At 43.0% G+C, this 26310-nt stretch overlaps 1 protein-coding gene across 13 annotated transcripts in view; it reads left to right on the top strand.

Moving 5' to 3' along the window:
* nrxn2b (neurexin 2b) overlaps positions 1-26310 on the top strand; it is a 1005166-nt gene that overhangs the window by 532693 nt on the left and 446163 nt on the right. For all 13 annotated transcript variants that reach the window (XM_090183934.1, XM_036987703.2, XM_036987702.2 and 10 more), the window contains 2 exons: positions 6818-6991; positions 14160-14279. In XM_090183934.1, coding sequence (XP_090040060.1) covers positions 6818-6991; positions 14160-14279 — 294 coding nt within the window. The remainder of the gene's footprint in view (positions 1-6817; positions 6992-14159; positions 14280-26310) is intronic.

The raw sequence follows: 26310 nt of genomic DNA, 5'->3' as shown, positions 1-26310 counted from the left end.
ACAAGGAACACACCAGGCAGGTCCGAGATAGAAAAAGATTTCCCAAGCTTTAAACATCCCAAGGAGCACTGTGCAAGCGATAATATTGAAATGGAAGGAGTGTCAGACCACTGCAAATCTACCAAGACCTGGCCGTCCCTCTAAACTTTCAGCTCATACAAGGAGAAGACTGATCAGAGATGCAGCCAAGAGGCCCATGATCACTCTGGATGAACTGCAGAGATCTACAGCTGAGGTGGGAGACTCTGTCCATAGGACAACAATCAGTCGTATATTGCACAAATCTGGCCTTTATGGAAGAGTGGCAAGAAGAAAGCCATTTCTTAAAGATATCCATAAAAAGTGTTGTTTAAAGTTTGCCACAAGCCACCTGGGAGACACACCAAACATGTGGAAGAAGGTGCTCTGGTCAGATGAAACCAAAATTGAACTTTTTGGCAACAATGCAAGACGTTATGTTTGGCGTAAAAGCAACACAGCACATCACCCTGAACACACCATCCACACTGTCAAACATGGTGGTGGCAGCATCATGGTTTGGGCCTGCTTTTCTTCAGCAGGGACAGGGAAGATGGTTAAAATTGATGGGAAGATGGATGGAGCCAAATACAGGACCATTCTGGAAGAAAACCTGATGGAGTCTGCAAAAGACCTGAGACTGGGACGGAGATTTGTCTTCCAACAAGACAATGATCCAAAACATAAAGCAAAATCTACAATGGAATGGTTCAAAAATAAACATATCCAGGTGTTAGAATGGCCAAGTCAAAGTCCAGACCTGAATCCAATCGAGAATCTGTGGAAAGAACTGAAAACTGCTGTTCACAAATGCTCTCCATCCAACCTCACTGAGCTCGAGCTGTTTTGCAAGGAGGAATGGGAAAAAAATTCAGTCTCTCGATGTGCAAAATTGATAGAGACATACCCCAAGCGACTTACAGCTGTAATCGCAGCAAAAGGTGGCGCTACAAAGTATTAACTTAAGGGGGCTGAATAATTTTGCACGCCCAATTTTTCAGTTTTTGATTTGTTAAAAAAGTTTGAAATATCCAATAAATGTCGTTCCACTTCATGATTGTGTCCCGCTTGTTGTTGATTCTTCACAAAAAAATACAGTTTTATATCTTTATGTTTGAAGCCTGAAATGTGGCAAAAGGTCGCACAGTTCAAGGGGGCCGAATACTTTCGCAAGGCACTGTATATATATTAGCAAAAAATATATGGGGGATTGTAAGTGATACAGACAATTACACTGATGGAAGCTACAATCTATCTGCAATATTAAAGCTGATCTACCCCCTAAAAAAACACAAGATATTATATTACATTGAAAACAAAATAAGACACCAAGAGACAACAAAAATACTATTTACACAATATATATATCCAGAGTAGTGAGCGCATACATTTTCATACTTTTTTCGTACTGGTCCCCTGAGGGAATCCAACCTACAATCCTGGCTCTGCAAGCATATAATACTGTACATGTTTATATTGTTATATACAGTACAGTTCAATTAGATATTTAGAATGACCGGAGGCATTGTGATGCGATGTTTTTTAAATCTGTTTCTAAAGGACTATAGAAGAGTTGTGTAGACAAGTGTTTGACTACAGTAGAAGCTTATTTCAAATATGAAGTCACTAGTGTACCAGACACAGGTGTTACTGAGCTTGCTCTTAGTGGCCCTCCAGGGGCCCTATCCCAGCAGCCCTCTCTCTGTCTGTCTGCTCAGATGCAGCATGGCCCTACCCAGGGGCCCCTGAGAAGTTGTTATGGTAACCGCAGATGCACAGTGGCCCCGGCAGTGTCTGAGAGGCTGTAATTGGTCCCCTCTGGTGGACCTCTAGACCCCTGTGCATCCCAAATGGCACCCTTCTCGCCATTATAGTGCACTATTTTTTAACATAGCCTGATAGGCCCTGGTCAAAAGTAGTGCACTATATAAGGAATAGGGTGCCATTTGGGACGCAGACCCTGTGCACTAGAACATTCATCACTGCCTGGGCTGGGGAGGAGAATCAAAACACTAACCGCAACTCTGTTACCTTATAAAACACTAAAAGAAGAAATGGAGCACAGAACATTCTCACAATATCTCACAGAGGACCCATAATGGAGCACAGAACTCTCTTACTATCTCTCACGAAGGGATACATAGCCCAAAACCCTTACTCAAGCAAATATGACCTAAAACACTGGCCACAAAATGTCTTACTATGTTTCTAAGAGGAGTCGAAATACATTACAGAACGCTCACACACAAAATCCAAAATAAGTGCTCCTAACAGGCAAGAGGAAGGTCGACCCAAGAGGTGACACTCTGAGGGCACGGCGAGAGCCAGACAGAGGGGGAGCGAGAGGGAGAGCGAGATCACTAATTACCAACCCAATGAAGGGACCCAGAGAGGAACGCAGCTGGATTGGGACACACAATACCCCACACATACGTCTGTGTGTGTGTGTGCGCACGTGCTCGATCTTCTAAACCAGACAAAAACAAAAACGTTGATACAAATAAAGGTTGTTTCTCCTCATCCCGAATGCATTAAAGTCAATCTCTTACTCTTGAAAATGTCTGCTAACTTTTCAAGAAACTGCTTGGCACTTTTTGGAGTAAGTCAGCAATAAAAATGCATATTTGAGAAGCGATTCTTCTTCTCTACAATTTGAGGGCATCGTTCAGTTATGCAGCTAATGAATCCACAGTATTGATTAGAATGCCTTACAGCCTCGACTGAGATGCATTAAGTGTCAAACACACATTAGTTTTAGGAAGAGAACTGCGAACCATAATTGACTTATTCAATTACTCTGACACTATTTGACCTAGTGGGCTTATTGCTTCTCTCAAAGCCAAAGATTCATTTTCGGGGGCACTTTTATGAATGCAGTCCACCAGAGTTTTGCTGAATTTAGACAAACAAAGGCAGATTTGATGGCCCTGTATTTACTTTGCTAGGGTTGCCCTTTTAGCCAATGATTCCTTGGAAAATATATACCCACAATGTCTTTTTTTTATTTCAATGTGACTTCCTGCTTTAGATAAAGGCTGAATGAAGAAATGATAAGAAATGCCAGGAGCAAAATTGTTGTTTTATTCTTATTGTACTTACATCAAAGGAGTTTTGATGTACTGATTCTTCATAATTTAGTTTGGCATTCTCACCAACGCCTTTTGCAATATCTTTTGAGAAGAAAAAACATACTTTTTAAACATAAAATTAAGAAATGGATAAAAAGAAAATGCATAAATAATATATTTTTTAAATACAATGGCTTTACTTGCAGTTATTGAAGATTGAAGACTAGGCCAATTAAATACTGTCAATAACGGTCAATCTCTGGCTTGAAAAATCATAAACCCTCACCTCCCAAAGACAGTGTTATGTGAATTTAATAGCTCACAAAGGAATGTCGAAAGGAATACTGTGTCTGCATCAAACATCAATCCCAATCCTGTGTACAGTACCCTTTCTCAGTCCCCTTAACTCAATGCCGTGAATCAGATCAGTGGAGACATGTACAATGCACTCTATTCCATAACTATGAGCATTTTCTCAGAGTGAAACTCGATCCCAGGAGTTTTCCTCACCACTTATAGCGGGTTCTAAATGTCTCTCTCCTCTGGTCCACTCCATTATGATGACCAGTGTTTACAGGCAGGCTACCTGAATCAACAGCTGTTGTGACATGACAGTCCTCCAGTAGGAAGTGCCACTGCCAGCATGTTAATTTCGCAAGTCTTGTCACTGGATAGTGAGAGACTACAGAGAGAGTGCGAGGGGGGGGGGGGGGGCATCCACGGGGTAGCCTTAAAATCCCTTTATTTTCACCAGTGCAGCTTTATCTATTTCCGACAGATGTTGTTTCTGTCGAACTGTTAAACTACATGTGCTGATTTGCAGTCTGTTTCCTCTGTTTTACTGATTTGGCCTCTCTGGTCTGTCTCAAATGGCTTTAGCACAGCAAAGACTCCCAAATGTCTGCAAAGCTTAATTGATTACCAATGATATCAATTCAATTATTTCTTAATCCCCTCCCTTTGATTATTCACTTCATTTTCTCCCCCTATTTTTGTATAATTTAAAAAAAATGTTTTACAAGTATTTTTTATGTAATAGGTCTACTTCTTGACAGTTTGAAAATCAATGGCTAATATCAATATCAGAACATAGGCATAATTCAAATAATCTTTTAAAGGGACGGTCTGCCGTTGCTACATTCATTTTTGGATATATACATTAACGATATGTAGGCCTACCCATTTATTCTTGAATAATATAACTTAGAAATGCCTCATGAGCTTAGGTCGTTCTGTTGTACCCCATCTTAACCCAGAATGTAAGCCTATTTGACATTGTTTGTAAACAAAGTAAATATGAACAAACACTATATAGCCTCGAAACATGATTCAAACTGGACTTCTGATACCATGACTGGTCAGTCCTTGCATCCATAGCGCTGTTTATACATTTGAGTGGTTACATTTCTCCAGCCCCATCCCTCAACTTTTTTACAGAAACAAGGGCGTGGAAAATGTGTTATTGTTTCAACTGGAGAATCCCCCCTTTGATGAATAAAGACATTAGGAGAGAAAAAACTCCACATAGTCATAGACCATTCGATATCTACATGCACGCTTGCCTAATCAATCCACAAATATTCTACTGTGTTAAGAGCAGGTTGGCGACACAGAATGTCTAGGTCTAAGTTCAACTCTTCGTCCAAAATGTCTGCTCGCGTATAATTTTGTATAATAATGTTGATTGTCTAGCAGTAGGAATGTGCTGTAAAACACCAGAATGATAAATAAACATTAGCAAACATTTGCTGTAAGGGGAGAAATTGAGTGATGAAGAGTTGCACGTGAGAGTGGCATTGCACCAGTGGTACTGGTTTCTATCAAATCAGTCACAGCTGTTTGTTCAATCTTTGTTTACAAACTATTTCCTGCACACACACTTTCGTTATAAAAACTAAAGTCATGCTTGAGAGGGCATCTACCTGCAATAGGAGTAGAGTAGGCTAGTCGTAGTCTTTACAGTAGCCTAGGGCCAGGCTACACAAAGCCAGTCGTTTTTTATATCACACACAAGCGCATAGTGCCTATTAAAAATAGGCGGGGAAACGATTCAGTGCGCGCTGGGCCCCCCTTCAACGCCCGATTTGTTGTCAGTGAAATATCACAATAAGACACAACAGACAGAATAAATAATATTGTCACGAGCTAAGTGTTGAAATTGAATTGGAGTGTTGGAAAAATAACCCAAATTTCATACTTGAGTAAAAGTAAAGATATGTTACAAGAAAATGACTAAAAGTGAAAGTAAAAGTGAAAGTCACCAAATAAAATACTACTTGAGTAAAAGTATTTGGTTTTAAATGTACTTAAGTAGTACTTAAAAGTATTTTTACTTAAGTACTTTGACCACTAGGAGGCAGGGTAGCCTAGTGGTTAGAGCAAGTTCAAACCCCCGAGCTGACAAGGTACAAATCTGTCGTTCTGCCCCTGAACAGGCAGTTAACCCACTGTTCCTAGGCCGTCATTGTAAATAAGAATTTGTTCTTAACTGACTTGCCTAGTTAAATAAAGGTAAAAATAAGAAATACTGTTGAATTGTAATAATGGCTGTAGTATATACATGATTGTTTTTGGTGACTGAATCTAAACCTATGCTTCTAGCTAACTTTTTGGAAACCTGATTAGAATACAATGTGCCTTTCGTCTTTATGTGCTCACTCATTTTGATGTAATGCTACCTACACATGTTCTTGAACCTAACTTCAGTGCAGGCGATTGAGCCAACAACAACATTGTTGAGATTTGCTTGATACACTTGCCTCTGTACATTTCTTACAGCTATATAGCCACGGACATCCTACGTTTTCAGGCAGTTGCAAGCACATGAAACACTCAGAATCAGGTGGAATACTATGACCATGTTAGTTTGCTGCAGGGCCATGCAGACCTTTCAGGGGGGCAGGTGCAAGAAGAAGGTGAAAAGAAGGCACCGACCACCATATCTCAAAATTCCTAACATACCAAATGCCTCTGTAGCAAGCATTTGTAACTTTTTTAAAGCAGATGCCTATTTATTTCTGCAACAACACACTCATTCATCATCACAAATTGTAAGCAAGCTATACAGTGGCTCCTAAAGATGAGATTGACATCAGGAAAAGAGGGTGGGCTATCAGTTGATTGTGATTTACCTCTTTGTCTTTCTGCCTCTACTGCACAGACCAGACAGAATATTGATGATGTAGGTTACACACACTGGACCGGTGTGTGGACCGGTGACCAAATCTCTGATGTACTGTATGTTTGCATACCAGGCATGGGCCATCTCTGTACAGGGTACTCTGGGGAAAAAGGCCCAACCGGTTGTGCAAGCTCCATACAGGGCAGATCAAATGGCGCAACAAACCAATGGATGGGGTGGGGGGTGGCAATGACTTGTGGGTTCGGAACAACAATGAAAAAACTTTTATACCTAAAAAAAGGGGGGGGGGGGGGTGGAATTTCAAATAGCACATTTTCACAATGATTATTGAACCAGTCATTTCCTATTCTCGGCCAGTAGCCTAACTTATACCTGGAAGATGTACCTGTATTTTCAGAGATGCAGAGCTTTCAGGAAGAAACACCACTAGTCCTTGTAGGTGGCTGCAGTAATAGCTAGTCAATACCTTTCTCGGGAGGCTTTCTTAAAGTCCACCCCACTACAAATCCTACCCAAGACATTGTGCATTGTGAGTTTGGTCAAATGTAGGCCAGTTTTCCTCATGTTGTTATTGTCTTCTCCTCTCCAGGGGAGCTGTACATCGGTGGTGTGGGGAAGAGCATGTACAACAGTCTGCCCAAGCTGATCGCGTCCCGGGACGGGTACCAGGGCTGCCTGGCCTCGGTGGACCTCAACGGGAGACTGCCAGACCTGATCGCAGACGCCCTCCACAGGGTGGGCCAGGTGGAGCGAGGCTGCGATGGTGAGTTGGTGCTCACACACACATATGCCCACAAACACACATTATGCCCATGTATGCACACACACAAGTGTGAACGCATGCGCAAACACGTGCAATATTTACACACACACACTTGGCATTCACCAGGGGCGGACTGGGCCAAGAATCTGGCCCTGACATTGTATCCACACCAGCCCACATCACTGCGATCCGCCAACTCTATCTATCTCAGCATCTTCTCTGCTGTCACTGTGTGTCTTCTTGTTATCTGTCTGTCTCTGCTTTATACGTTATCAATGCCAAGCTAATGACTTAGGCTATATTGCAAATTAGTGCTTGGTATATATCAGTCCCCCCGAATCAACACCTACCCTACGTGTTAATTACTATTACAGTGCTGCTGACTAACCTGTTCCCCTGGTGTCACTGGTGAAACTAACTTCCACAGTTGGTGGGCACCAGTGACATCGTTTGGTCGGACCCAAGAGAGTAATCACACGTAATCCTGAGTAATCACCTTATAAAGTCATTTATAGTGCTTTATTAAGAACAGTAATACATGGACTACTTGAGGTATTCAAGAAATACGTTGTTTCCTCTCACACGTCCAAGCAATGATGCATGATTCAAGATGTTTTTGTATGTGCAACCTAATCCAGTGATTGTCATGAATTTTGGGTTGACAATTAGACTATAGTTGCAAAATTTTACTGTCTAAATAGGATTCCAGAATTTCCAGATTTTTTTGGGGGGGAGGGGGGATCGCTAACTCTAAATATACTGCCTGCTGCTAGTAGCCTTGTAGTCATGATCCCAACAGCAAATTGAATGTCCTAATAAAACCTGCAGTTGTAGGCTACTACCCATGAAACCTATAGGCCTATGCCCTCTCAACGGCATATGCGCAAAGTCAAAATCAATATCTTGGTTGTAAAATAGTTGCTATTGAGCTGAATATTAAGTTGAGAATTATACATTATACCTACAGAAAGCTGAGACCATTGTCTCTTTAACAAGGACATGTGGACAAAGCTTTCAAAGCTGTGTTTTTCCCGCAATTGCATTTTGAAATGTTCTAATGATCAGACTGCATTTTTCTCTCAAGCACATGGGTGGAGAGGAGAGTGGCTCGCTCATCACAGCAGCAGGCCCCAGCGATATAAACGCTTTCATTACAGGAATCATGAGGATAATGCACTTTACTGTTTTATCAAATCATGGTTTTAGCTGACCAAAAAACTGGACATTTTGAGTGCGGTGACCTTTCTACATTTATAGGTACCCTTTCCGATTTTTACGATCCATGATCTTGGCTGTCTAATTAATGACAAGAGTTGGAGCAGGTCTCTTTGCTGATGCCACATTTTTTACTTTGAATGTGAGTTTGCTCGACCTCAGCGCAGTTTAACAGAAAACAGGGCTGGCCCATCTTGGTAAGGGGGACCGGCCGTTGCCCACTAATCAGCCAAATACTCATTATAGATTAGCATAACAAAGAAATTGCACAAAAACAGGCCCATGGGCTGCCTTTTTCATATATCATTTTTTAACATGTAAAGAATTTGTAGTACCAGTCAAACGTTTGGACACACCTACTCATTCAAGAGTTTTTCTTTATTTTTACTGTTTTCAACATTAGAAAATATTAGTGAAGACATCAAAACTATGAAATAACACATATGGAATCATGTAGTAACCCAAAAAGTATATTTTACATTTTAGATTTTTAACCACCTTTTGTCTTAATGACAGCTTTGCACACGCTTGTCATTCTCTCAACCAGCTTCACCTGGAAAGCTTTTCCAACAGTCTTGAAGGAGTTCCCAAATATGCTGAGCACTTATTGGCTGCTTTTCCTTCACTCTGCGTTCCAACTCATCCCAAACCATCTCTTTTGGGTTGAGGTCGGGTGATCGTGGAGGCCAGGTCATCTGATGCAGCACTCCATCACTCTCCTTCTTGGTCAAATAGCCCTTACACGGCCTGGAGGTGGGTTGGGTCATTGTCCTATTGAAAAACAAATGATAGTCCCACTAAACACAAACCAGAAGGGATGGTGTATCACTGCAGAATGCAGTGGTAGCCATGCCGGTTAAGTGTGCCTTGAATTCTAAATAAATCACTGACAGTGTCACCAGCAAAGCACCCTCGCACCTCCTCCTCCATGCCTTATGGTGGGAACCACACATGCAGAGATCATCCCTTCACCTACTCTGCGTCTCACAAAGACACGGCGGTTGGAACCAATAATCTCACATTTGGACTCATCAGACCAGAGGACAGATTTACACCAGTGTAATGTCCATTGCTCGTGTTTCTTGTCCCAAGCAAGACTCTTCTTTTTATTGGTGTCCTTTAGCAGTGGTTTCTTTGCAGCAATTCGACCATGAAGACCTGATTCACGTAGTCTCCTCTTGGCAGTTGACTTTGAGATGTGACTGTTACTTGAACTCTGTGAAGCATTTATTTGGGCTGCAATTTCTGAAGTTGGTAACTCTAATAAACTTCCTTTCCTGTGGCGGTCCTCATGAGATCCAGTTTCATCATAGCGCTTGATGGTTTTTGGGACTGCATTAAAGATACTTTCAAAGTTCTTGAAATGTTCTGCATTGACTGACCTCCAAGTCTCTTTGCTTACTTCATCTGTTCTTGCCATAATATGGATTGGTATTTTACCAAATAGGGCTATCTTCTGTCTACCACCCCTACCTTGTCACAACACAACTGAGAGAATGACACGAGTGTGCAAAGCTGTCATCAAGGCAAAGGGTGGTTACTTTGAAGAATCTCAAATATAAAATATATTTTTTCTTTGTTTTACACTTTTTTGTTTACTATATGTTCCATATGTGTTATTTCATAGTTTTGATGTCTTCACTATTATTCTACAATGTAGAAAATAGTAAAAAAATAAAGGTAGGTATGTCCAAACTTTTGACTGGTACTGTATATATTTGTACGTGTGTCAATTTCAACCAGTACACCCAACCGCAATATTGCCCAGCCCATCTGGCATTTGCCAGAATTGCCGGTTGGCCAATCCACCCCTGACATTCACCTAGACTAACTTAGCAGACTTTATCATCCCATTTCAAGCTATTTTCTCCTCCCAGTCTCATCATACACAGGTGATTCTGAAGTTTGACACCTGCAGTAACTAATAGGTCCTTCTTCGTCTGTTATAGCCAGATATATAATTAGACTCCACCCTCAGACTCGGCGCTCGACTCCTTTTTTTAGTCCCAGCTCTTTCCCATAAAACCTACAGAAGGTATCTCTGCCTCTGTTATTGTCAGCCACCCTGTAGCGCTCACTGTGCAGTTTACAAGGACCACAGAGAGTAACTGTGGTCGCACCAGTTTCAGGCAGGGCTGCTTTTTAGGTTTCTTGGATTAGGTTTCTTGGAGGTGACACTATGAGAAATCAAGGAGCCTAGCATTGGGATTTTGAGATCCACCATGCATTTCTTAAATTGTTGCAGTTAAAAAAGCCTGACTATTTGTCGTTGTTTGTGTATATTTTATAAAGTTATCGTACTTTTTATACCTTTTATTATCCTTTTTAATTTGGAACTTTGCATTGCACTGTGAAACTGCTTGAGGTGCTAAAATCCCGTTTGAAAAAACCTGCATTTTTAGCTTGTTCTTTAATTAACGAGGCCTTTGTGTTTTATGTGCTTTTGTTTCAAGCTTTTTATTGCTTTGTGTTTTTTATTGTTTTTCTTGCGATAATTGTGTGGCTAAATAAAGTTTGATTTGATATTGGATCTTTAATTGATGGCATGACAAGAATCATGTGCACTGGGGGATACAAATGAGGACAATGGACAAGGTGATAAGAGCTACGGTATTAGCATGAGTAAAGATCCATGTCCTTCCATGGCTCACTGGTCAAAGTCTGTTTTCATCATGACTTCTCAATACTGAACTTCTACTTGTTATCGTTAGAACTTCTGACACACATTTACACACTTGGAAAAAAGGCCATTTTACGCAGTGCCTAAACTCCTCCATCCTGCATTTGGAAGGGGCCCAGCTTTTCTGGCTGGACGGACGTCACCGGTATTGTGGTGTCTCTGGCGGCTAGTTAATTGTGTTTGTGACACCTGCAGGCTGTGGCGGCAGTAGCGTTCACACTGTCTGATTTCCCAGAGGTCTCGCTGCCTCTCCGATTCTAAACGCAAACGCTGCCACCTCTGCCTGCCAGCCTGGCTTATTACCTGCCTACAGTTATACGGCGTAATTACTTCCGTTTTTAGAAGAGATCTAAAACTGCATTAGGCTATCACATATACTCCCTTAAAATCTCAAACGGCAGGTTGCAAGAGGTAGCAATAAGTTTCATAGCATCAACTACTCTTTTCACGGAATTGTTTCCCCATAGCCTGACAACAAAAACCAGTAGAACGTTTCAACTCAATAGAAGCCAATACAAATGGCTATTGATAGTGTAGCCTAGTGGCAGATGTGGTTGTGCTTTAGCCAAGTCTCCCTTTCATGTCCGTTGTCATGTCCGTTGGTCCTGTCAAACATAAAGGGCTATAGCATGACAACAAGACAACAAAGGACATTGAGTTGGCAGAAGCATTCACAGCTCTGCAACCGGACTATTTGTACTGCACACTCCAACAGTAGCCAGACCCTCTGTTCAATATGTCAGGCCAAGGCCGGTCCTCCAGACCAGCTCAGTGGAGCAGGTGGATCAGGAGTTGGAACCAGAGTTTAGTGGTCAGAGGTTGACCTCTATGGCTGCATCCCCAGACATCCAGCAGGGTCAATGGGGCAACTTGTTCTCCTGTAGCTGCCTGACTCAGCTAATCCCTCCCTACAGCAGCGAGAGCAGAGAGCTGCAGCCTTTGGCTTAACGACTGTTCACTCTGTGTTCTTCACTATGCTGAGTTGCTGACTCACGTCTGGGATTTGGGAGGAAGACCGAGGAAGGTGAGAGAGAGGATAGGGAAGGCGGGGGGAGTGAGAGAGAGAGAGGGAGGGAGGGAGGGAGTCAGAGGGTGGGTGGAGGGAAGGTATTCCCAGATGTCTCATTCTTTCCCAAGCTGTTAGTTCCAGATACAGGTGTCATATTGTTACGCAGGGTTGAGATGTGTGTTAAGGCAGGTTACACAGTAAGGCTATTAGCGCCCTAGTAGATAGCATGCTGCTCATTCTTCCAACTCCTTTAATAAATCACAGCTACAGATTTAACAGACGTGGGGTTCATGCCTCGCTCCAAAAGAAATGTAAATAAGTTTACAACTGCTCCCACCGAAACACGAGGCATTTCAATGACACGATTACAACTCTACTGCTCCCACCGAAACACGAGGCATTTCAATGACAAGTTCAGAACTCCATACTCTATACACTCTAAACTCAAGTCTAAACTATATGCACTGGTTGAGGTAGCAGCTGATCGATAGCGGAGGGAAGTGCAACTCTGTGATAATATTGTGATTGACTTCAGTAATAATTACAGCAATATGTTTAATTAGAGCCTCTGGGATTCTTGTATTAAGCACTGATTGATGGAGCAATCACTGCAGTGGGTAATTAAAAACATGAACTGATAAAATGGAGACATCTCATTTGAAGTGTCCATTTTGGAATAGCGTTGAGGAAATGGCTGGCGCTCTCATGAATTTGACTTTTTTTTTTTGGTTAATTGGGCTGCTCTTAAAATGTGTAAATAGTAACATGTTTTGTTTATCTCTTGAAACAAGTATGGCATTGCAAGTGCACAAGTCAGTTTATAACAAACAACGTTTTACATAGCTTCCTCACATTTTTTTTTATCACTTTATTTTTCAAGCACCAAAACCATTTGAACAAAAAAAGTACAAATATACCTTTATTATAAGGCAGACTATAGGACGTGCCGTTATTTGCCTGTTCGTGGCCCGCCTGTTAGCTTGAATGATTCTTGCCATTCTCCTTCGACTTTGTTTTGTCGCCCCATTCTCTGACCCTTGGGCACCGACGGTCATACCACGCTCAAAGTCGCTTCGGCCATTCGTTTGGACCATTCTAACGTTCAATCGAACACTAACTGAATGCCTGTCTACCTGCTTTACATAGCAATCCGTGGCCGCGTGACTCACTGTGTGTAGGAGCAAACCATTTTGATGAACGGGGTGGTGTACCTAATAAACTGGCCATTTATTATGTATGTGAAAATGGTGCGTTTCTATGTTTTGTAGTATTAAAAAAAAAGAGAGGAAGATAGGTGTTTCCAATGACATCATCGGTATGCATCATTTGATTTTAACATATTCTGAGTAGGCTTTGCCTACTAATTGTCTGCTACTGTAATTGGTTGATGATATCATTGGAACTACAAATGTTCCTTTATATTTTTTTTTATAGAAAACATACAAACTCCCAATTTTCACATATGTTGATGTTGGGGGTGGTGCTGGAGATGACGAATGTGAAGTTGACCGTTTTTACAATTTCCCTTTAAATGTTGCAAACATAGAAGGTCGACCACCTACATTACAATTAGCCACCTGTGGTTTTCTTTTGGTCATCGCTAATCTAAAGCATTAGCAGGTATTAATGTGTCTAATAACCAAGTCACAGTTGCTTTGAATACCACCCGGCTAACATTTAATCCACTTATCACTCTAACGTGCTCGGAATTCCACTGAGAAATTACAATAGTGGCTTATTATAATTGGAGAATTGTCATTGTTGAATAAGTCCATCTTTTCTTTTACATCCATTCAACCCCCCCCCCCCCCCCCCCCCCCAATTTCATATTCAAGTTGACAAATATGCCTCCCAGTTTCATGACTTCCTGTAATCAAGGTTTTAACCCAGAATTAATGTCAAATGCAATCTTATCACTTTTTAACCACCAGCCTCAATGAAATCAGTATCAACAAAATGACCTGTGCTATAGATATGATTACAGTGATTGGCCTATATTCCCATATTGACATAAAAAGGGCTTTATGTATTGAACGTGTTCCCCCTGAGCATCCTTAGAACCTACAGTGGGATTACAGTTTGCCCCCTTAGGTGCCTGCGCACATCGGCAAAAAGAAAACAGTAAGGCTGTGTATATTGACAACTTAACAGCCTTAGGATTCCTGCTTTAAAGTGGTTTCCCAAATGTCCTTACATACATTGGCATAACAAGCGTATGTGTGCGTGTTGTATATTGACCCCTGTGTTCCAATTCGTCCCTCCAGGACCTAGCACCACCTGTACGGAGGACTCCTGCTACAATCAGGGCGTGTGTCTCCAGCAGTGGGAGGGCTTCTCCTGCGACTGCACCATGACGTCCTATGGAGGCTCCTTCTGTAGCGACCGTGAGTACAACAACCCCGTCTGTCGCCGGCACGTCACCGCGCCGGGTTGTATGTGCGTATGTCGTGTGAAGGTTGTGTTTGTTGTAGGGCTTCTGGTGGATCGCGTTGGCTTGGTCACGGAGATGCAGGTGACTTTCAAAGGTGTTTATATGTCATGTTTGGTTTTGTAGACTATTTTAGGTCTAATATTTGCTAACTCTTTAGCGCTTCCCTAGTGGGCACATGGAGAGATTTACGCTTGTTTGTACGAGAGAGAGTTGACATTCTATCCATGGCCCCTACAGGATAAATGAATCTAGAACCCGGACAGAGGGACAAGGTCCAAGGTTAATAGAGCAGTGGGCCTACTGCTTTGTTAGCTTGTTAAGGAGTTAAGCTCAGATCCATAATCAATTGACCTCCCTCTCCCTTCAAACCCCCTTTGAACACTCCCTCGTAACTTGCCCTATGACACGTTTGAGGGTAGAAAAATGTGCCTAGCTGAGGGAGTTGTGTGTTGTTTGTGTAGTCAACGTTCGTTAGAGAGACTATGATTGGCTATGACAGTCGGGCACTGATTAGGACCAGGCTGTGGCAGTGGGTTCGCTCCAGGAAGAGGGAGAAAAGGGGGACGAGGCAGAGGAAGAGAGGAGGACGATAACGTCTGCCTGTGAACGACAGCCAGGCGGAGATAAACAGAGATTCCATCCCTAGCTCCTTGAAAGATAAGAGGGCGAGAGAGGTGAGGGGGGGGGGGGAGAGAGGCACGCTGATGCCTTTGCTCTCCTTGCTCTGCTCAGAGACCGTGGGGGTATTAGTAAGTTTAATATCCTGATTTCTTTAAAGATTGGAGAGATAGGCGTGTGTGGCACTGAGCCAGAATGAGGCCTCGGCTAGTGAGCGTATGTGTGTGTGTTTGTGTGTGTGTAGAGAGAGAGACGAGAGAGTGATCCCTCCAGCAGCCAGCCCTACTGTAGGTCTCTTCACATTTACAAGCAACCAAAATATCTCCCAGAGATCAAGCTCATTCTATAGCAATGGCTACCTCATGACATAGCACGCAGCAAAACATTGTATCAAGTCTATTCACCAACCCCCCTAACCAAGAGAATATCGACGTTGACATTAGCTTGTCTAATCGTATCCTCTAAAGTGCAGAGCTGAGACGGGCAAGGCAGTGACTGAGGAGTGAGGACTAACACTGAGGGAGTCATTTAGCTCTGATTAAACCAGTTGTATGGACTGAATGTCTAATGGAAGTCTTCCATCAATCACTGAACACAGAACACAGTCACTAGACCACTAGACCACTGGACCACTAGACCTAGCTAATAACCTTGTCACTTTGTTTACCGACCATTGCTTTAGCGGAGAAGGAACATAAAATATATAAAATGAAGTACAATACTTATTTTTCAAGGGCAAGGGCTTTTTACCCCATCAAATTTGATTTTAAGACGTCGTATAAGTGATGTCTTGCTCAATTGACTAACGGTAGGTCTTTTTCGGGAATTCTCAGACGCATTCGTTGAACTGAGAGTATCATTGGCTGCTGGCTAGGTCTCCCCTCTCCCCTCACTTTTTACAAGGTTGAATATTTGCATGCTCTGCTGGGTATCACTGTTGTATTCCTGTCTGTGTTTCCTCCGTAGCCCCACAATTAGCGTCTCTTCATTCTAAAAAGCCGAAGAGTCTTCCTTTACTGCCATCTTTGAGAAGAGGCAGATGAATCTTACTTTCACTTGAACATACCCGTTCTCCATGATGTTCAAGTGCCTGCTCTATCACGTTATCCTTCCAGCACAGTACTCTGCCCAACCTTGTTACGATGTTTTGAAGACTTCTATCCTTCAGCTATCTTGGCTTATACAACATTGTTTTGAAGACTGAATGTGTCACTTTTCAAGGAATTGTCCTTCAAGCGTCTACGCCAACACAAGGTAGGAGTGTCTACGGGTCGAGCCACTGACGTTCTCCAACTCTTTGTGCCTGTACATACCATTGTGAATTCCAAAACACTAATGGTTTAGAAGTGTATAGTAACTGCTTTGAAGACATGTTTGGTTTACAATGGACTCTTAATAGGGCATGCTTCTTCTCCTGGATTTTCTTTATAAACCACATCTCATTGTGGTATGTGTCCACAAATAACTGGCTCTCCATTGGTTTGAAAAGAAACACTTTTCACCGATAACATTTTCAAAGACTTAATTGTTGAACATTTGAATAGCTTTTAGGGCATCTAAAGTTGATGATTACTTTAAACACACATGACATTCACCCAGGCATCCTCAGCAGTGCCATTTGAAGTTATTTTAGGTGATTTTAAGCTGGACACCTGCAGTTACTCCTTTGCTAAAAACGGAGTTGGTGTATGGTAAGTATTCTACGGTGCGCGCGCATGTGTGTGTGTTTAGTATCCTGCAGAGTGTGTGTGTGTGTTTGTGTGTGTGTGTGTTTGTGTGTGTGTGTGTGTGTGTTTAGTATCCTGCAGAGTGTGTGTGTTTAGTATCCTGCAGAGTGTGTGTGTGTGTGTTTAGTATCCTGCAGAGTGTGTGTGTTTAGTATCCTGCAGAGTGTGTGTGTGTGTGTGTGTGTGTGTGGTCTCTGGTGGTGCGTTTTTGGTGCATAAAGGGTCGGTCTGGGATGTACTCTGCTGCAGCTGTGCAGGTGGCCTCTCTGTATCCATCCCATTCAACTGAGAGAACGGACGTGTCTGATCTGAAGTCAGCTAGGTTGAAATGTACCTGATAATAAAATGCATCTCACAAGCATCGCCACACGCGTGACTGCGCTCTTGATCACATGCACACCATCAGTCAAAGACTAGCAATTATGTTATCTAACCGTTCCACACAGTTGCATACTGAGACACACAGGCACACACTCGCGTGCACGCACGCACACACACACACACACACACACACACACACACACACACACACACACACACACACACACACACACACACACACACACACACACACACACACACACACACATCGACCCCCACTGCGCCCCTTTCCACCCACCCACACACATCCCCTTACCGGCCCTAAAAAGAGAGATGAAAATCAATTGAATTTCCCTCAAAGAAGAATAAAGAATTAGAATAGGAAAGGCAGGCCATTTTCACTGCAGCCGGAGTCTTAAATTAACATAATGATTCTCCCTGGCCCGCTCCCCCTGCTCTTTGTGGCTGTCCAGACCCTCTTGTTGGCTGTAAAGAGGAGCGAGGCCTGAACTGTGGGAGCCAGTGTGTGTGTGACTGTGTGTGACTGTGTGTGTGTGTAAGACCCCCACCCGTCGCCCTCTATCACTTCAGCCAGATGGCTGCAGAGGAGATGAGCCTCGCTCAATTTGAAAGGGGTGGGCTAGACCTCCCCCCTACACACACACTGGTTGGTAGAGAGGCAGATGCACAGCGAGATAATATTCATTTGTTTCCGACTCCTAATATTTCCGAGGCATCTTTTCTAAATGATCTTCAAATTTCAAGAGTGCACTCAATTATAATCCTACGCTAGCCTGGATGTCAAAAAGCATTTGTTGCTCCACTCACTGTTTCTGAATACATATGAGGCATATGAATGTTTACTGCAAAACTGCCGGGAGAGACTGCTGTTGTAAGCTATTTACCACACGATATTTGACAGTGATGGTTATAATTTTAGGATTTAGGATTTTTATTAGGATCCACATTAGCCGGTGTCAATTAGCCAGTGCCAATAGTCTTCCTGGGGTCCAATGATGATATTTCCTACAAACTCCAAGAAATGCCCCGGAAACACAACGCCTGGACAAAAACAACACATATAGACCTTTTCAGGGTTGAATTATATTCCTGGTATTTTACAATTGTTCCACCCCCAAGAAAAAAAAATAAACACTTTTCTCTTACCCACCAAACCGGAAGTGTCATTCAAAAGCATATAAATATGTCTGGATTTGATTGGAGCTTTGACAAGCATGAAAATTCAAACCTGATGCTACCGGAGCCTGATGAGCCAAAGCAATACATTTTATGAGCCCTACATGAATGACTATTGATTGTGCCAATATCTAATACATACTGTATATGATATAGGCTACTGCACATTACGCACGATAGAAAAACATAGAAGCCCATGCGGTAGATGTACTGTAGCTAGCTATATGCTCTCTTGGGGAAATGAATGAAACTAGCTAGGCTAATCTTTTTTGATGTGAACTGTATTACTGTATATGGACAGGAATTAGGCACATCGTTCAAACCATTATAAAGCAGAAGAGAACATGTGATTCGGGTGCAGCACGTGCGGACTACAAAGTTACAAGTATAGGCTTTGCGAATTTTATTCTAATTGTGAAATATAAATCGGGCCTATTTGTACAATTAGTAGGCGGACACATATATGATATACCTTTCATAGTATTCCCCCTAATGTTATTAGCCTCCCTCCTCTTTCTCTCTCTCTCTCTCTCTCTCTCTCTCTCTCTCTCTCTCTCTCTCTCTCTCTCTCTCTCTCTCTCTCTCTCTCTATTGTTGCCTCATTCCTTCCTCGCTTTCAACAGTTAAATGAAATAAGTGTTGTTGTCCTCGTCTTCATCATTCTAATGGCACCCTTGAAGAATGTAGGACTAGAATTAGATGCAGAAGGCTTTAACGTCTCTTCACAAAGAGTGAGTGGTTAGTGGTCTGAATAAATAACTGCTATAGCCTACCGCCATCGCGTGCTCGCTCTTCTTTCAAACCACCCACGAGTTCTATTGGCTGTATTTAACATTCAGCAAAAAAAGAGCTTGGGTCCCTCTTCGAATAGCCTATTGGAATAAGAAATGCAACAACAACAAAAAAACGATTTCCAACAAGTTATTCTAGTCTAGCTTTTCCTGCATGGGACTCCAAGAGCTAAGTAGCATTGTTTAAGGAGCGAGGCCAGCAGAGCACAAGTGCGTGCGTATTGCGCAAGAGACAGAGGCTATAAGTTAGAGGCTTATCATGCATAACCCATCATTAATTAGCTAAATATAAGGCTCATACTGCATTGAACCTTGTCTAGGACATCTATTTATAGGGCTAGATATCAATCTAGAACAGGATTCACTATTTTGGATGCAATTGGAGTTGACGGAGAGAGTGCGCGCGTGCACTGATTTTAAAGCAACAATATTAGAGGGATAAGCTGTTTTAAACTCTGGAGTTGCAATTAGAACAATTACAATCTTTACAATTAAAAAATCAAGGTCACCCCGAAAGCCAGATGGGAGATGGATAAATTAGATGCAGATTTGGTCTTTATATTACTGTAGCATAGGCTAAGCTGCAGCAAATGCAGGCCTACCTGTCACAAAAAAAAAATGAGTTACCCTGATGAGATGATACTGTGGGTCTACATGCATTGTCAAGTGTGCGCCATACTGAGATGGGCTGTCTGTCCCCACCCTGAGTGTTGATGATTCATCATGCAGAGGCCGTAGAGAATCCACATTTCGGCGTCGCATATAATTGAACAGTTCAATTTCACGCCACGCTGTTTACATCGATAATTATTCTAACGTACCGGTTTCTCTCAGTTATTTATCCCAGGGAAAAGGGAGTGGTTTTGTAAATCCTGGTAGATCTCAGTAGACTGGGTTTCCTTCCATTCAACCCTAGTCCATTTGTCAAACAGGGAAAGAGTCCACCGTGTCATGTAGAGATGCATCCCGGTGGAGATCCTCTAGTTTTTTTTCTGTTCTGTAGAGGGGTGTTGTTTATGTTATTAGGGAGTTGCTCTGTTTGACAGACCCGCCATGTTGAGCTGAAGAGACTGACTCATATGGACGGCTGATATCTCTGTTGGATGAGCGTGTGGGGAGGAGAGACGCAACAGCAATTGGTTAGCGTGCCGCTTCCGCATGCCAACGCACATGTTGTGCTCACACACACACACAAACACACACACACACACACACACACACACACACACACACTCAGTGAGCAAACTTGTGTTATTCAGAGGAAGTGTCAGGTGATTGACTGGTCCATTTGTCTGTGCATAGCGTATAAGTGGAGCACTTGTTATTCTACAGTTTAAGTAACTGAATCAGACAGCACCGTTTGGAAGTGCATGCAATTTGTGGCTTAGGTTTCAGCTTTCTGTGCGCGTGGGTGGTTGTCTGTGCATGTGTGCGTGCATGTCTACACCCCATCATCCTAACCTGATGTTGCTATCTCTTAATTTCCTCCCACACATGTTTATCTCTACGGTTCTCAGGTGGCGTGTACGTAGCGCTTGTTAGGAATGACAAGCCTGGCCTTGTTAGTCACTGGTGTTGAGGGGATCCTTTTGTTTTGCAGCCGCTCATGGATTTGATGACCTGTTGTTTTTCCACTCTCAGTCCTTCAGGGATAGCATCAATGGAGAATACTTTGTGTGGTGTGTTTGTGCGTGCGCGGGTTCAGTTATGTCTGCACGTGTGTTTGCATGGTGCGTTGTTTTAATGAAGCCGGCTGCTTGTGCGCCGTGCCTTCTAGCATACTAAATGTGCCGCCGGTCGGTCAGCAATACCCCAGTTCTCAGACTCACTCTTCTCTCCACCTTATTCGCTCTTCCCTCCATCTCTCCCTGCCTCCATGAGGCCCTCCAGCTTCCTCTCCTCAGTGAGCGTATTGTCATGGTTAGCCTGCGGGTGTAGAAGATGATTTGGGAGAGTGGTGATGTAGCTTACCCTGTGACATGTGTAAATGCATAGACCCAGAATCAGTCCAGCTGGGCTAATAGTGGAGTCTATATGGTCTATAGGGAAAGATTGGTAGTAACAGCCTTTTAACAGCAATAACTCCCACAAACCAGCAGCAGCATCACTCTCTCCCTCTCAGCAGTCTCTCTCTCTTGATCAGAGCTGATTATTGATGCATGCAGCATCATGCCTTGCTGACAGGAATCATTGACTGATCATCGCTGGGCCTCATTCCCCTCCAACTAAACTGGGACGTCTCTCAAAGTGGCCAATCTTCTCCTGAGAGGCCTGAAATGAAATAGATTCATTCGAGAGGTCAGATCTCTCGTCTCTGTCTCTGTCATTTGAAATTTGAGCCGAACATTTGCAGCCGTACTCTATTCAGATGAAGGTCAATGCGACCTTAATGGGGAACGCAGAGCCTGGACACTCGTTGGCACAAGAGAGTATAAAGAGATATTATTAGTATTGTCTGTGGCCATCTTCCCCTTTAAAAACAGAATAGTGAACACTGAAGACATTAGTAGGCAGGGTTGTGAGTCAGAAAGCCACTCCCCCAGAACCCCTGACACAATAAAGACACACTTCTCACCAAATCTGTGTGAAGGGATTAGCACCATCACACATCTTTCTTTCTTTCTTTCTTTCTTTCTTTCTTTCTTTCTTTCTTTCTTTCTTTCTTTCTTTCTTTCACTATCTTTCTGTCCTCACTCCCCTCTTCTCTCTCCTGTTCCCCTCCTCATCTCGTTGATGTTGTTTATATTCCCGCCGCTGCTCATGTCTTTTCCAGTGCATTTGTTAGACGGGGCGCCCGCACCCAGCAATTATCAAGCTGCTCATTTGGTGAAAAACGTGGCGTGGCCCACTCATAATGGCGTGGTTGTAGTTTTTTAGAGGACTGTGAATACAACCAACACAAAGTTTGTATTGCGAGAATCTTTTAGAACAAAAAAAAACAGCAAAGGGGTCACTATCCTGATGACTTGGCAGGTTAGCAAAGCTAGCATCAGTCCAACCGTGTTCTCGGAGTGTACGACTGAACGCAGACCTCCAAAACAAAAAGGCCCAGGGTCTAGGCTCCTCTGTCTGGCTTTGTGGCGAAATGGAATGAAATGGTGGCGATTTACAAGTCACCATGGCCTAATTACTAAACTGATTGCTTCTTAACCGTAACACGTATTAAAGTGCAATAAATGGCGGAGGTAATTGCTTCAAGACCCCCTCCTCCACTCCACTAGTGATATCAAAGGCACAGCGTCTCACTACACAGGGAAAAGGAGAAGGGAGGGAAGAGAGAAAAAATGAAAAGGGTGTAAGAAAACAGCGGGAAAGCAATTATTTCGAGGAGCACTCGGCTCGCATGTGTTATATTAGTCAATTGCGTTTGTTGCGGTTTGTAGATCACAGCGTCAAACTTCTGATTAGTGAGAGTGCCAGAGCTGGATGGCTGTCATGACACGGTGTGTATGAATACTACATACACGCATGTGCCTGCACAAACACATACACACACACACACACACACACACACACACACACACACAGTCCATTCCGTGGCTAAGGATGGGGTAGACAATTTCTTTCATTATGTGTGTGCTTTCTCGCCTTAAAATTCTACCCGAGCATTAGATATCAGGCAAAGAAACCCTCATCATTTCCTCCACTCAAGGCTTCTCTAGTTCTTCAATTCCCTGCATTTTTGCCATGTAACAGGATCGTGGATATTTGACGTTACTTTCTACAGAAACAAACTTTCATGTGCCTTAATTACAAACTCGTATAGGTTCTGCAAATATGAGTTTAACCAAGGAGAAAGCACTTACCTATATAATGAGAAAGACATGGTCCATCCTTGCTAGCCATGATTGGCTGAGATAATGGCGTTGGACATGCCAAGAGATATAGTCCTAATTGGTCTGTCACGTCACAGGCATCTGTCTATAACTGTAACTGAGGACTTGGTGGACTGTACATTCTTCAGGTTAGGTCATGTGCTCGCTCCCGAGAGCTGGTAAGGGCAATGGTGACAAGACAGAGAATTAAAGTCGTACAGTGTTTCGTACACTCAGTATGCACATGATACAGTCTCTAATTCACTATACTATAAACAATATGCATGTAATAATAACATGTCAGCAATGGCTTACTGCTACACAAGACAATACAGCGCCAGACAACGTGACTCCCATAATTAGAGATCAAAGGGGTGCTGCCGCACAAATTCTACAAAGCATAGCACCGTAACAGGGCTACAACTGCAGAGATACATACAGGATGGCTGGATCTCTGTAGCTTGACTTCTCTCACTTCCCTCCAACGTCTTCTCTTAGCAGGAGATCGCCAAGCATGATCTGCTCCACCCCACCTGTCCTATCACTCTGATATGATGAACTTCTATCTATTCTACTATAACTACTATTTCTCCACGGCCTTTCTTCCCATAGCAGAATGGGGGTTTCCCTGGTGAGTACTGCATATAGGTCATCTTTGGCACCGAAGATTTTTTGGAACTGGAAAAAGGGTTACTACAGCCCTCAAAAACATTGCTGCCCTGAATTGTACTGGTGCTCTCGACCAAAGCTCAGTGGGAGAGAGTGACTACTTTCTGGAGGACAATGACATGCTGAATTCGTAAAGAGATGCGTGTGACTAAGGCTTAATAGGGTGTGAACGTTGCTGCCTAGCATAAAACGGGCCGAGCACGTGTGAAAATCTTTCAAGGCAGCATCATTTCCCCACATTTCCTGCAACAACCAATACCATTTTGAAGCCCTGAGTCTGTACATGAATTACTATGATTATTTTTTGTATTTTGCCCCCTTTTTCTCCCTAATTTTGTGATATCCAATTACGATTTTGTCTCTTTGCTGCAACTCCCCAACAGGCTTGGGAGAGGTGAAGGTTGAGTCATGCTTTCTCCGAAACGTGACCCACCAAATCACTCTTCTATAACACCAGCCCGCTTAACCCGGAAGCCAGCCGCACCAATGTGTCAGACGAAACACTGTTTAACTGACGACAGAGGTCAGCCTGCAGGTGCCCGGCCCGCCACAAGGGGTCGCTAGAGTGCAATGAGAGAATGCAAAGCCCCCCTGGCCAAACCATCCCCTAACCCGGACGACGCTGCGCAAATTGTACGCTGCCCTATGGGAGTCTCAGTCACGGCCGGTTGTGACACAGCCTGGGATCAAACCCGGTTGTGATACATTGAGATGCAGTGCCTTAGACCGCTGCACCACTCGGGAGCCATAAATGACCATAGATGGCCATAGATGGCCAGTCCTTGCATCCATAGCTCTGTGTATGAATTTTAGATTTGTTACATTTCTCTAGCCTCATCCCTCAGCTTTATACCGAAACAGTGGCAGGGAATATCCGCTATGTTTCAACTGCTGATTGGCCCTTTAAGCTCACATAGGTGTGTCACATTTGGGAGGTTGTCCTGATTCAAGGTTGCTTGCCACTGCATTATATTAAATAAAATAAGAAATAATACGTTTTAAGTGTGCATCTGTACAGAAAATAGCTCTCTCACTGCTGTGATTAGGTTCATAGAAATGGGATCAACTCGTACAACCAAAATTGCAAAAATGACTGTTGGTTTCATTCATTTGCTTTTGGGGAGTGGGCTCAATTATCGAGTATTGTTTGTAGAGCAGTTAAGGGAGACAACCAGCACTTCATCGTCTTGCGTCACTGCCACAGTCACCTGTTATGACCCTCTATAGGATATTTTACCTATTTTATTTTGAATTTGAAAAGTAATTTTTCGCCATCGCTGACAAGTGCCTGTCTACAGTCGCTGACAAGCGCCTGTCTACAGCATATGCAAACAGCCGATACAGGCGGATTCAGTGGAATGCTACACAGCCCATGCAGCAACAACAGCAAAAAGTCTCTTATCGTAAACACACAGTGTTTTATTGAAAGAACGTGACGACATCACCGACCTCAGAGGGATGATACAATGACAATATGAACAGCCATCACTCATGGCTTTCTTACACTATGTAGCTCAATTCCACGTTTTCCTCAGCTACTATCCAAACTTAGGGCAGAATGCATCAGACGTCAGCACCTTCCTTTGTGTGTAGGAGAGACTCCGAGTGAGAGGCTGTCGATCAAGCGGCAGGCATACACCTTTCTCTCTTTTCAGAGGAGAGGAGGATGAATGTGCAAATAAAGGAGGAACGGAGGCCGGAGGGATGGAGCGTCCCTGACGTCACAGTGTCACTTAGGATGCCCAGCAACGGGCCATTCAGTAGGTAAGAAATGATTGAGAGCTTTCATCATTTCTCCTCTTTTTCCCCTCTTTCCTTTTTGTCGCTTCAAGTATTTTGTTGAGCCCCCCCCCCCCCCCCCCCCACACACACACACACACCAAACGACACATACGCACGGCGTAACAATTACTCACATACACAGGTGCAGCTAGCGTGATTGGGAATACACCGTGGCGTCCTGTTAATGCCATTCTTTGCAGAAGGAAGAGACATGAGCCACAGAACACAGGTCTTTACAAATCTCATATGAAATATATAAATACGTCTCCGCAAGAATGCGACTGAAATTGAATTGCCGCTTCAACCTCTTGAGTTAATACCTATTATGTTTATGGAATACGTTGCGGTGCTATCATGCCCAGCGTATTAAGTAGCTGCGCAGTATGTACGTACCACAAGCAAAACACTGATGACACCACAGCACAGTAGCTTCCCCTAAAAATAGTATACAGTGGTGGTAGCTAATGTTCTTTACACTAATATTAGTTACTTCTAGGCCCGTTGTCTTGGCTCTTTAAATTTGAGGTCACTAGACTGTATATGCTTCAAAGGAACCAGGGTGATTCCACGCCAGTGTGACCCGAAAATGTTTTGGATATCTCAGATTGTTCTGGCAGTTTTCACAGAACGTTCATCGGGAGGAAGGATTTTAATATTTCTATTGCAAACAATTTGAAGGAAAAAAAACATCAGGAAAGTGGCCATTTGAATCTCCTTATAGACCTATGCCTCTTCTAAGACCCTATGATCTGTGAACCGTTCATGATACAGACAACATCTTGGTGTCATTATACTCCTTAATGTGCTTTAAACCATGGTGTATGTCTAGATTCTGAAAAACACATTTTCACTTTAACTTATTAAACATTAAGAATATGAATATCTCAAAAGTACCCTTTTTGATATAGTGCATTTTTAGACGTTGTTTAAAACAATATACTCTACGAGTGCATCACGTTTCCAGAGTGGGCTCTCTGCTTCTTTTGAAGTAATGATACAATTATATGAGCACACAGTGAATGGGAAAATGGGTTCAAAGGGAACTCCCTCTGCTGGTGATTTGC

The sequence above is a fragment of the Oncorhynchus mykiss genome, chromosome 9, assembly GCF_057628025.1.
Source record: "Oncorhynchus mykiss isolate SJ-2025 chromosome 9, ASM5762802v1, whole genome shotgun sequence".
In the NCBI taxonomy this organism is placed as follows: Eukaryota; Metazoa; Chordata; class Actinopteri; order Salmoniformes; family Salmonidae; genus Oncorhynchus; species Oncorhynchus mykiss.
Note: the sequence above shows the minus strand (reverse complement) of the source record. Positions and strands in the feature narration are given on the sequence as shown.